Source organism: Crocodylus porosus, unplaced genomic scaffold (assembly GCF_001723895.1).
Source record: "Crocodylus porosus isolate Cpor-Errol unplaced genomic scaffold, CroPor_comp1, whole genome shotgun sequence".
NCBI lineage: Eukaryota > Metazoa > Chordata > Crocodylia > Crocodylidae > Crocodylus > Crocodylus porosus.
In genome coordinates, this window is record NW_017728943.1 from 80,129,974 (window position 1) to 80,143,159 (window position 13,186).

The window sequence follows — 13,186 nt, forward strand, 5'->3', positions numbered from 1 at the left end:
AGATTTAGGCTAGACATCAGGAAGCGCTACTTCACAGTCAGGGTAGCTAGGATCTGGAAACAACTTCCAAGCGAAGTGGTGCTGGCTCCTACCCTGGAGGTCTTTAAGAGGAGGCTAGACAAACACCTTGCTGGAGTCGTTTGACCCCAGTACTTTTTCCTGCCATGGCAGGGGGTTGGACTTGATCTGCTCAGGTCCCTTTCGACCCTACCAACTATGAAACTATGAATGAATAGGTGGCAGAAAAACAGGTAATGACAGCCTGTCTTTACTGAGCATATAGCTGCTCTGGGCAAATTATACTACATTAGCATATTTTACACTGGTGTCTGAACTGTAGATTTTTGGGGGCGGTAACTTTACACCCTCAGATTTTAGGCACTTAGACGTGTGTAAACATGCCTGATGTCCATGCTCTGAGTTTTGTACTGGTGTCTATACTGATTTTAGTTGCACCTGTGCAAGTTTAACAAGGCTTTGGCTTCCAAGACAAATCTAAAATGCTTTATGCCCTATTACTTCCAAATCTAAGACGGCAGAATTACTAATGTTTTATTTAACACAGAATGAAAGGTAGGGAATCCTAGTTTCTGAACTTCAGTATTGGGTGTGTTATGCAAATTTAACATGAGGATAATACTTAACTGACTTAAAAGGGTGTTGTGAAAATTGATTCATATAGTCAACATGTAAAATGTTGTATAAACGTGCCAAATAACAAGGTGACATCTTTTCACAATGAACTCCTGTGTTTTGTACCTGTAACTTTTTTCCCTTACTGAGTAGGTTTGCTGATAAGTAGAAAAGTTGGGAATATCAACCCATGATCTACAAACATTGTGTGTGAATATGCACATTGTAGGCACAGCTGTATGGTACAGAAAGGAAGGACAGCACCAAGAGGAAAACTGATGATCTGCAGTGACTAATGTCTGTTACACTTTTTTAATATATACCCTCTTCATGAGCGAAAACACATAAGCAGACAATCGTTTGAAACCAAGCAATGACAATTAAAAAGAAAAGAAAAGAAATAACTCATACAAATACTGATTTTGAAAAGGCAGAGTTTACATTAATATTTCAGGTAAGGCAGATAAGAGATTTAAGTCCTCATATCGTAATAGCTCTTGAGGGAACAGGATAATCTGTATGCATTTTTTTGATTTTATTGAGTAAGGGACAGAGGAAGACAGGCTGTTCCGACTTCATGCCACTGAACGCCTTTTCATTTCTAAATGTTGTATTTTTCACTGAATAAAAGAAAGTGTCTGCTCAGAAGCAAACAGTATGAGTGATTAATATTTGAACTATCAGGGATCTTGCAAACGTCTTTAGAATCAAGCTGGGAAAGGTTAATTTCAAAGCCATTGTGTCCTCTCTGACTTTTCTAAAGAACCATCACAAAAGTTTATGAGATTTCAGTGGAAGTGAATAATCAAAGATCAGCAATGCCTTTTTTCCCCCTGAATATTGCCACATATGCGATATTTACAAGATTTTAAAGTGTCATCCAGGCATACCTGAAGTTTTGTTTCTATTACACAGCAGTAACTGTTTGTGATCACCATAGCTGAGAATTTTTATTTTTTTTGCTTTCAATATACAATGCTCCTCTTTGGGACTTTAAAAAACCCCAAACTACTGGATGTCAGAGTCATCATTTAGTTTAGGAAAGAATTCTGATGAACTATCAGACATGCTCAGTCACCTTTCTTATTGAGGGCAGTGGTTCTGTAACGAGTTTACATGCAGGTTAAAAATAAACAGGTGTATGCTTAAGGATGCTGAAGCTAAATCCTGTAACTGTGGCATTAGGCCTTTAAAGCTGTTTACAGACAAGCCTATTACAGTACTTATAATTAGGATATTAATCTACAATCATAAAACTTTTCAAAATGCTCTTAGACATCAACCTTGCAAAACTAATGCAAAGTATGTGTGCAGCAAATACCAGACACCTTCTGGCAGGAGAGGAAACTGATCTGTCTATCCAGATAGATTTGAGAGCATAGAACGGATAATACAACTCGTCTCAGAAATAGGCAGCAAGATGAGGCAGTAAAAACCCATCAACATACATCATTTGATCATGGTACAGTGTCATCTCCCAGCCTCTATTAGCCCTTGCTGCATCAGTGCAAGTCCCAGACACTTTATCCTGTTTATAATTGCTGATGAGCGGTAATAAGGCCTCCATGCCTCAGCTCCTGTCCGTTCCACTTCAGTACCCACCTATTAGGTAATAACTTTTATTTACAGCCTTGCTTGATGTGCTGTTCTATTAGTACAGCTGAGAACTGAGCGGGGTAAAAAAGTGTCTCTAATGGGCACTATCATTGCCAGGCCTGGGTGATTTATAATGCAACTCTGCGGCCGTTCTATCATCACATGCCTTTGTGTGAGAAGGCTCTAGGAAGGTTGGATTTCTAACACAATGTCCTCCAGCAGTCAGACACTGAAGTTCACTTAAAAATACACATTAAAAGGTCAACTGGAACAACAAAGCCCCCTCAGAGTTGTTTTTATACTAAAGAAAATCCTTCACTAACTTTTGTTACATTGTTAGCAGAAACATTTTACCACTGCAGAGCAATAGAATATCTAATTAATGGTAGACCTGAGCTTTTTGCCCTTACTAGACATATAAGGGGGGTTAAAACCTGATCATAAAAAGGACGTTTCAGTCACAGCTCAAACCAAAGAGCCATTCATTTGATTGGCACTCCACACTGTCCTTCTAGATCTCCCAAGTAGGTTGTCAGCTGAGACGATACAGGCCCAAATCCTGCAATGTGCTTGTATCAGACCAGAGCACTTAAGCACATGCCTAAATGTCAGCATCTAAGTAGTCCTATTACCTTAATGGGAACCTTCTTGTGCTTTAAGCTAAGCATGTGCTCAAATGCTTTTGTGGATCAGTGCCAGCGTGCTCTGCATCTTGGAGACTCATGCTCAAGCTTATGCCTAACACTACAGCACCCACAACTCCATGAAACATCAGTAATCTCGATTCCAATGAGCCACCTATAAGAAATGAGGTAACGTATCTCTATAAATCCATCAAACTTATAGATGAATAATGTAGACTGGCTGTATTATTACCGCACCTGATCTTTCTGTTTCTATTATAGCTTTTTTAAAAAAGCACAATTTGGAACTGGCAGCAGTGCGCTCAGAGTTCCATTAACCTTTCCAGAAATGTCCAAATTGTACAAAAATGTTTTGAAATCTAACTGTTATGATTTAAAATCATAGAAAATTAGGGTTAGAGGGGATCTCAGGAGGTCATGTAGTCCAAGCCCCAGCTCAAAAGCAGGACTACCCCCAACTAGATTTATATATTACTCCTCTGCTATACAACTCTAAGATGGTGTAATACAGTACATGATACTGTATTATCAGGGCAAGGGTGCAAGTAAAGAGAAAAGATGCCACAATTAATTGCACAGGCCTTACTGGAGTGATGCCTGACATTAATGATAGCATTAATTCTTATTCCAGAGGAGACAACCCAAGCCACACAAAAACCCATGCAGCAGGCCAGAGCCCAAAGTTCTTTGCTTTTACAAAATCCTTATCCTTTGGGCACACTTTAGAATATAAATACCTTGACAGCCAAACCATCAACTTTGGCAAAGAGGAAAAAACAATATATGGTATTATATATCTTTGTCACAAATGATTCTCTGGGACCCAAAGGGACAGACGTTCATAAGGTAAAAACTAAAAGAAACTCAGCTTCCTCTACCACCTTTTCCTTGTCTTGACAGATTTATTGTTCTGATCATCTTCAGTTACATTAAATACTAATAATATATGAAAGGTTTAGGTATTCCTTAAAATTCTCCTGATAGGAACCTACATCTAACATATGCAGGGCAGATTTCTGTTTTTCTGGTCTCAAACACTGATACTGCAAACGTAAGGGAAAATCTATACTGGAAGTGAAAAAAAATATTCAGCTGAACTCACACCAAAACATTCTTCCTTTAAAGCTCAACAGAGCAGAAATGTAGGATTCTCACAAAAGGGAGAGTTATATATAGTGGGTAACATTGAGCAATACATTTTTTAATAATCAAATTAACCAACTTCTTAGACATAAAAAGAAGCTGAACTGCTACTATGGCAAATGTTGAATGAACATGAAATACCTATAGTAGCCCTCACAGTATTCTTCTTTATAAGGTTCACTAGTTCACTATAACCCAAACTTTAATTTTATATGTATACAGTAAAAATCCTTGCAATTCATGCCTCTTTTAAATACCGTACTTAATTGGATTCCTTACAACTGGCCAGAAAAGCACACCCCTCTCTTCATCAAGCAGCAATGAAAATATTTGAAGTTTTGAAAAAGCCCATTTTAACACAATTTTTAAAAAATGACAATTGGTACATTAAACATTATCTGTGATCTATACTCACAAAGTGTTTTTTTTCAGGTGAGACTTTCCTCACATCATGCAAAAGCATCAGAGCCTATACATTAAATTGTCTTGGAACTGTCTAAAAGTAAAACTGCCTACTTTATTTCCATTGTCAAAACTAGGTGAAATGCTAACAGCAAGCAAAGCATTTATCCTGACAATGTATTTTATATTTAAAACACTTTCACTTTTACACAACTTATGTACTATGTTTAATAGAATGTGCGTATTTTTGTGAGTTGCATATGATTTTTACATGGAAAAACAATGTTAACTGCTGGCAGGGGGCTCAGCATGAGAGGCTGCAACCAAATCATGCAAGCCTTGATCACTGAAAAGATGACAAGGTGAAAGCAGTTTGGTAAAAACTAAGAAAACCAAAAGCAATAGAAAACCATTTTGGTTTGTTTAGTTGTACTCCAGAAGAGAAGATGGCAAGCTTTCTTTGCAGTTCTGTTAGTTTACAAGAACACTGTAAGTCTAACACACACATGAGCCTACAGGACCAAAAAAAAAAAAAAATCTCTCTGGATTACTAGCACAAACAGGAAGTATAAAAACTACCGGGGAAAGACACCATACCTGTTTAATGAACTATTTCCCAACATATCTAGTCATTCCCTCCTATTTAGTCTAAGGAGATACTGTTGCTCCCATATCGCACTGCAAACTGTAACCTTAGTAACCATTTTGCTAATTATGATCAGATTTTTAATATTCAGGTAATTCTTTCTCCCAGCATTTTTCAAGACTACCTATCCAGAAAGATATTTAACCATCCTTTAGTCAGAATTGTAGTTAGATATTACAGCAGTTACTATTTGAAGGGAAAACAGGAATTAGGAATACAGAGGCAAACTTACTTTTTTGTTAAAGCAGAACCCCCAAGCCTACACCAGAAAGAAAAATTCTCATATTTGATGATTGTAGGAAAGAGACCCAGTGGACAAAGTGCTAAGCTGCGAAACATCTACTGAAGGACTCAATGAAGGACACCAATCCCCAAAAGAGAGATAATCCTTAATTAATAGGAAATACCTTTTTTCAGCCCTAATGTTGCTTACAGCTACATGCAGAAATCAGGACGTGGAGGGTTCTGTCAGAACTGAGAAAAATTAGGCTTATCCTAGTCACAGAAGTTGTGAATATCAGTCCTTCGGACTAGGGAATCAATCAGGAAAGGTGTAGCCAACTCTGCTCAGAAATGGTTTGCTTTTTGAATTCTGTACATTACTTTTAAAGTGGGCCTCTTTTGAAGACCCTCCAGCTAACTAAATTTTAATTTTGTCCAATTGGATTACTTTTATATTTTTGCATGATTATGTCACATTAATGATAAAAGCAGTAAATTTAAGTGTTTAGACATTAGAGGAAACTTTGAGAGAATTCTCATTCTCTGCCCATTTTTTATTATAAGCAACTGCCATGCTTCAGTTTTCACACTTAGCAGCAAATCATTACGGTTTATTTGTCATCGCTATTTTAAGGAATATTTACCACACTCAAGTTCTACCGTACAGCAATATTTTATGCTAAATCCGACACAAAGGAAAAGGTACCTGAGTCACAGGATCTTTTGGTTGGTGTGGTTAAGGAGACATGAGCTGTACCTGTGCATGGCCCACCTGGAAACAAAGAATACCAACAGTTTTAACACACAAGCTAACATTAAATATTTGCAACTTTCATGCAGATAAATAAAGTCAGGATTGCATCTGAGGTAGCGCAGCCTCTGAAATCTGAATGCATCTTGGAGTAGCTGCAGTAATAGTTGTATTTATGCAGCTCTTCATTCTCCACCCTGGCCTCTCCATTAATATCTGACCACACCTTGTGATTAGATATGAAGACAAGTTTTGTTTTGTTATATATTAGCAATATCTTTAGAGGAACACACACTGGAAACATTCCCTCTATGCTAGGAAAAGCACTGTGTTCATTCTAACCAAGCTAGGATCTCATGGAGGTAACCCACAAGTAAAATCATGGGTTAAAATGTTGGCTTCACTGAAGTCAGTGAGAGATTGCTCAATTGGCTCCACAGGGATTTCACCTGTTGTTTCTAGTGCTTTCTATCCCAAAGGGACTTTACAGGCAGTTTAAGTTAGGCCTGGAGAGGTCAGACAATACCAATGAATCACCTTATCCTAGGCCTGAATTTTGCCTCATTTCTAAAAATCACTTTTTGTCCTGTGGCGGAGCACAGTAGGTTTGGAACAACAGATAGCAACACTATGTAGTAGTGAAGGCAAGGGAATAAGAATGGCAAGTGCAGCTGGAACTGCTGGAAGAATTGTATAGACAGAATACTGCTGACTAAACTGTTGTGGGGTCACTGGAAGCGATCAAATCTATGGTTTTGCAAATAATCTAAGCACAAGCAAATACCTTACTTTTTTTGTAGACAAATTATTTCATGTTCTGGACTCCTGCCTACTGATTTGGCATTTGTTTGTGGTACATTGCTTTTAAGCTTCCTAGCATCTTAACATGCATCATCATGGAAGAGCTCTCTAGAGATCTTGTTAAACTAACAACCCAATTCAGGGTACTCACTATATTGCAGTAAAGGACAAATAAAACCATATACTGGAGCCAAAACAAATTGACAGCAATGTAAATGGCAGTAATAATACATCATAGTTTTGTTAATTAGATGATAACAAAGCTAAAGCCTGAAATCAGATCTGGTCTAGCAGAATTTGGCTATCAGAATATGAATAATTCAATGTAAGAATGGGTTCACCATAAGCCTAACTCCAGATGTATGATGTACCACTAACTGGGCTATTAACTAGGCATCTAGTTGTTATGTATCCTGAAAACAGCTCTACTGCTAGAGCAAATGTAGCCTTCTCTTTTCAAACAATTTCATGTCTAGATTTTTGTTTTAAAAAAAAACCAAAACAAACATTTTTTCCCTTTTTACTGAATTTTCCTGTTAAGATTTTCTTTTGTTTATTTTTAAGATAAAAATGATGGGCCATGGCAATTCTGTTTATGATGGAAATCTCATGGGATTATAAGAACACTGCAAAAGAAAGACTTGAAAATATTATTTTTAATTAGCCTGTCTACAACTCTGCTCTTTTAAACATCATCTATTGAACTCAGTCCCCTGAAATGCACTTGGGAACAAAGATCTCATGAGCTTTTAAAATTTCAGACTGCCAGCTTTTCAAATGAGCGCTGATAAAGCTCCCACTACAGTTCTCTGGCCCTCCAAGGAGTCTTCAAGCAAAAGATACAATTTTATACCCTCTTTCAAGTAATCTTTTAAGTGATTGTACGATAAATCAAAATGCACGCTAAATGGAAAGTTGTCAAGCTACAATCATTAAAAAAATTAAACTTCTTTACATGGGTTAGAAAAATGTCAGAATTTAAAAAGTAAAAATTTTAGATGTCACATTAATTCACGCTAGTAATACTATTGTCCAAGGTGTGAAAAATGCATTAGTCTACAAGGTGGTATGCATTTGGGAAGAGAAAAAGATGAAAGGATCCTGAGACAGATTTGACACCTGTTTGAAGAACTACTGACAAGCTGACTCAAGCTCTAACACAATGCTGCAATGTTTGTGATATTAATATTGCAAAAGATTTTTAGAACAAATACAAAAAGGTTTTGTTGGAAATGCACACAAAACTAAAATATAGAACTGTTAGGTTCGTCAGTGTCCATTTTAAAGAGCAGATGCACGTTAACTGTTTACATGTAAACACTGCTCAACACCAACTAGGCCATTCCAATAAATTTATTTTATATAATAACTGTATTATGGCCACTTAAAGAGAGATTTTAATTAGATTATTTCAAGTTTAATAGAAATAAAAGCTGACAGGCCTTACCACACAAGAAAATGAATGTGACCAACCAACATGATTACTGCAAATATTTACAGTATTGTAAAGATTTATCTTAATTGGGTTCCTCAGAAGACAGTCAAATATAGGATGCTAATTTGTCATTTTCTAAAACTGAATAAGCTACCTGCATCCCTCATTGTACTGGATTCTCATAAACATAACGGAAGATTCTTTATATTGTCTTACTATGTGTTTTCAGATAGTTTTGTTTTGAACTGCACCAAACTAGGATTTCAACAACTAACAACTTGGGATTTGCATGCAAATACATTAATGCCTAATAACAAACAAAGCTGGCATGCCCTTTGCAACACTTCTACAGTTGTTTTTTGTTTCAGCATTAAAAATAATCATGCATAATGCAGTACTATGTAGCATGGGCTTGAATCGGCTATTCTGTATGGAAATCATGGTGCCAAATCCTTTGTATTGTTAACTAATGCAGAAATCTTTATACTTTTTGAAATAGGACAGAATATTTTTCACTGGGCTGAAATTAGTATTGCATAGAAAAATTAACTCAGGTAAGTGAGGATGGTGGTCCAACCTACTTGGTAAAGATAACACATCTCGCCCAAGTATCAAAACGCAAGTACCTGAAATCAGGGCTCAGGGGAATTGACCAGGATTCACAAAATGCTCATGTGCACAATACATCTGCAAATGAAAGAATCCAGGGGCCAGCTCATGGTGTAATCCAAAAGGCTGGAGACTGCTAATTGCTCTCACTGCAAAATGTTATAAGACTAAAGCTGAAGAATAATATAGCTTTTACATGTACTTCATTATCCTATCTGCAGATCCGAAATTCATGCAGTTAGCTTAGTCATGAGATTTTAAGGAGTTTGAGTTTCTTTAATAAGAGATGCAGAAGCAGACATAATGAAAGCTGATACTCTCCAACACTAGCATATGAATTCAGGAACTGGAGCTTTACAGCAGCCAAAATATGGCAAATTTTATGGTGAAAATAAGTTGGGTTTGTATATTCAGCCCTGAAAGAGAAGGCCACCAAAGTGAAATACTTTGTAAATTGGAAATGTAGAAAAATATAGGTAATCTTGTTAATACGCCTGCAGCGCTTAGTTATTTTTGGCTCCTGGTATCACTAACTTGTAGCTACTGTTAACATAATACAATAGAAGGGCATCAGTTAGGACAAACAGACTGTCAAATAGTTAGTTAAAAATGGTCTGTGGCCCAATAATCAAACTAACATTTCACTATCATATTCTCATGTAACAGTAAAATATTAATAAAACATAAAAATAGTTAACTTACCCATTTCTTTTGCAGATTTATTACTCTTCCAATATGCTCTCTTAATTAACATGACATTTACATAACAATATAATTAATTTCCATCTACAGGCACTGTAGACTAATTAGAAATGCATCATCCCTTTTCAAATACCTTGTCAATTTCATTCCACCTAATATGACGCCGATTCACCTTTTGCAGCACTAAACATACCGATACATCAAAATCCTACTCAGACAAATAATTTTGGGTCTCCAAATTTAACTAATGGAACAAAATTAGTGGAACACAAATGCAACAGTTTGAACTATCTAGCAAGAACCTTAGTCACTAGAATGCACTTTACAAGTTTTCTATGCAATACAAAAAGCAGTCAATTTTCTTATATCCAACACAAATTGAATACACATAAAACTAGCAGCATGTATAACTGCCTTCTCTCTAGAATATTTTCCTTTACAGATCCAAAAGATTCTGACAAATGTGAAACAAGTTTTAAAAAACCAGTGGGATTATTATGCATTATTTGTTAACTGCTGACAATGGAGAAAGAGACTCCTCATAGCACTTTAGCAATTGGACTGGATTGACAGGACCTATTCTTGGGAACAAGCACCTTCTTGACACTTTACGCAGAAGCTTGTGAAGTGTTGTCTGTCAGAGCAATGCCTGGGCTTCCTTGTGCAAATACCCAAAACAAAAGTTACTGCAAGGCAGAGGACCTGATCTATACTAGTTCTTTTCTTTTGTTAAATAAGAACTGACTAGATAGCCTAGATTTTATTACTTTAGTCTGTCAGTAAACTCAAAATAACCCAAATACTTGTAACCTTTGTTTGCCATTGAAGGGGATAGCATTTGAAATTTGAATGCCCCACATCTGATGGCATAGTTCAGTTATCGGAGACTCCTTAGCAAACAGAAGGGGAGGTTGGGGATATGAACTGGAAAATGCCTGGAAAATGTGGTGAGGAGTCAAAGTTGCCTTGAAAGAGAACTCTCCAGCTGGGTGATGGGGAACCACTGTTTTGCCACCCCTATGCAGACATGCTGTCTGGTTGATGCATCAGCTGGAGGTGGCTGCAGGGGAAAGGTGGCTCCAGGCCTTGGGCAGGTGAAGTGGGTGGGGTGGTAGGGAGGAGAGAGGTGGAAGTTTGCAGATTTATGCTCTCTGCCCTTACCCACTCACAGGTGAGCCAGGACAGACTGTGCTATACCCCTGAAACACAACTGATCCCAAAGCAATTTGACCCATTCCAAAGAGGAAGGCAGGGTGGAAGACTGGGATACTGGGGGTATTCCACTACTGAAAGAAGCATATAGCTTTCCAGCTGATGCAAGAGCCAGCTCTTTTCTGCAAAAATAAAACTTTGAACAGCTGCATGCTCATTTTTTGTCAGAAGAAAGGCACTTCCCCCAGCACAAATGTTACATCTATCCATACAGCCCTAGTATGGACTGAAGGCAGCTGGACTACACAATGGCACACAGATTAATATATTATTATATACACATACATACAATGTTTTTTTCCCCAAATAAAATCATGAATACTATAAACACTAAGTACCTAGTGAACAAACATGACCATGAAGCCAACAATGTAAAAGAAACTTAGATCTACAGTGGTCAAAACAAATCAGTGTACATCTGAACCTTGTTCTAACTTCAGGGGGTCTTAAAGGGAGCTAGGAGGTTCCTATACAAGGAATAAAAAGCAGTCTCTTTTGAAAGAGGAGCTAAAATGGCAGTTAAAGGAGAGGTGGTTTCTCAAGATACCTGCATAGCAATAGGGGCTCTGTGAGGTTATAGGAGAAATACTGAGGGCATTGGCAAAACAGGAAAGACCAACACTTTGGACATTTGGCCACACCAGGAATTTAGTTTGTGCATTTGCTTAATCAGTAGAGACATACCTAATTTTTCTACATAATCAAGTTTGAAGAGTCATCGATTAGATGTACAAGTACATGAAGACCTAAAACAAGAATGTTAAACCTATGTAAGCTCAGTCTGCACAAATAGCACACTCTTCCTGTAAGAAAAAGCAAATCCCTGGAAGAAGTAATTTGCTGCAGAATGAATAAGCTGCACAACAATTTTGGTTGCTTCCACCATTAAACATAGCTCAGAAGAAAGGACATTTAAATAATTATGCATTTTTCTCAATCTAATGAGGCTGTCTTCAATCATCTTTGAGGATTTTATTTATATGCCATTTTGCAACGCAAAAATCACCATTACATTGTTGGTCTTAATTGGTGCCATTCTGTGGTGGGAATATTGGCTAAGTACAGACATTCAAAAAGCCTGAGGCAGAATCAATCTAAGTTGCATAGTTTTCTGTTAGTGGCTTAGGTTAAATCTACAGTGAACAGTATATGTCTGCCTGTTAGTGGGGACAGGTGTGAGGGGGCATGCAGGCTGCTTGCACTGATTGAGACTTGCAGGTTGGGGGTGCTGCAGGCTCCCTGGGCTGCTGGAGGCTGCTGAGCATAACCAAACACCGGGGCCATCCCTCACTGACAGCCACGCAAGCCCACACACCCCTCCCACCCTAGTACTCTGGCACCCTGTAGCTGTGGGCCAAAAAAGCCTTGCAGCATCCCAGATGCCCACGGCCTGGGTACCTCCTGGCTATGGCTGAGCCATGGGGGTCACAGGGTTGCCTCCTTGTAGGCTCAGTTTTGATGTTCTACCTTCTGCCACACCAGAGAAAAACCACCTGGCACCAGATCCCTCCTCGAAGGAGGGGTAGGGGTCCATGCTGGGGTCTGGGTGGCAGGGCACCTGTCTCTGGCCTCTGAGATGCGGTGTGTGGGAGTCAGAGTTGGGTACTGGGCATGGGGGTCCCTGGCTGGGTATGCAGGAAGCCAGCGTCAGCTCCGTGGAGCTGTGCCCAAGCACGGGGGTTCACTTAGGCTTAAGTGTCAGGTATGTGTATACATCATGGGGTACTTTGTGATGGAGTGGGGGGGGGGCACAGAGCATGGGTGTGGGTGCCCAGGCTGCAGGGCTCATGCAGGCAACATGGATGCCCCCTTTCTCTGCCTGCAGTTCACAGATGGCTACAGGCAGAAGGCAGGACTGGGGAGAGGGTGTGCTGCCTCTGCTCAGTGACAGCTCAGGGTTGGGGCCCACTAAGCACTCAGCTGGAGCAGACTAGCATGGGCTGAGTTCTAGTGTGCTTCTCCACAAGGGGGGAGTTGAAGGGGTCTGCAGAGGAGGCTGGGATGCCACAGGACAGTAATCTCAGTTTACTCAATAGGGGATCTAGTATAGAAGTTCGATTCACTGTACAAGTGAATCGATTAGATTTGAATGCATGTTGAATAAAGTCCATCTTAGACAGGGTTCTGCCATTTTTAGACTGGTCTCTGTGTGCTGAACTTCTGTAATGGTTATGGGTTTAGATTTATTTCTGATCACTTAACCAGTTTGTGTGTATTGTCTATATCTACTCTGTAACTACAGACATTCAAAAATCCCAAGGCAGAATCAATTTAAGTTATGTGGTTTTATGTAAGTGGCATAGTTCAGTGGTTCCCAACTTTTTTAGACTAAGAACCAGCAAATCATGGACTGGAATCATACAATCATAGGGCTGGAAGGGACCCCAAAG

The 13,186-nt window shown here is 38.7% G+C and overlaps 1 protein-coding gene across 2 annotated transcripts in view; it reads right to left on the bottom strand.

Annotated features, from left to right (window-relative positions):
- ZFAND3 (zinc finger AN1-type containing 3) overlaps positions 1-13,186 on the bottom strand; it is a 188,890-nt gene that overhangs the window by 53,776 nt on the left and 121,928 nt on the right. For both annotated transcript variants that reach the window (XM_019549630.1, XM_019549631.1), the window contains one exon: positions 5,993-6,058. In XM_019549630.1, coding sequence (XP_019405175.1) covers positions 5,993-6,058 — 66 coding nt within the window. The remainder of the gene's footprint in view (positions 1-5,992; positions 6,059-13,186) is intronic.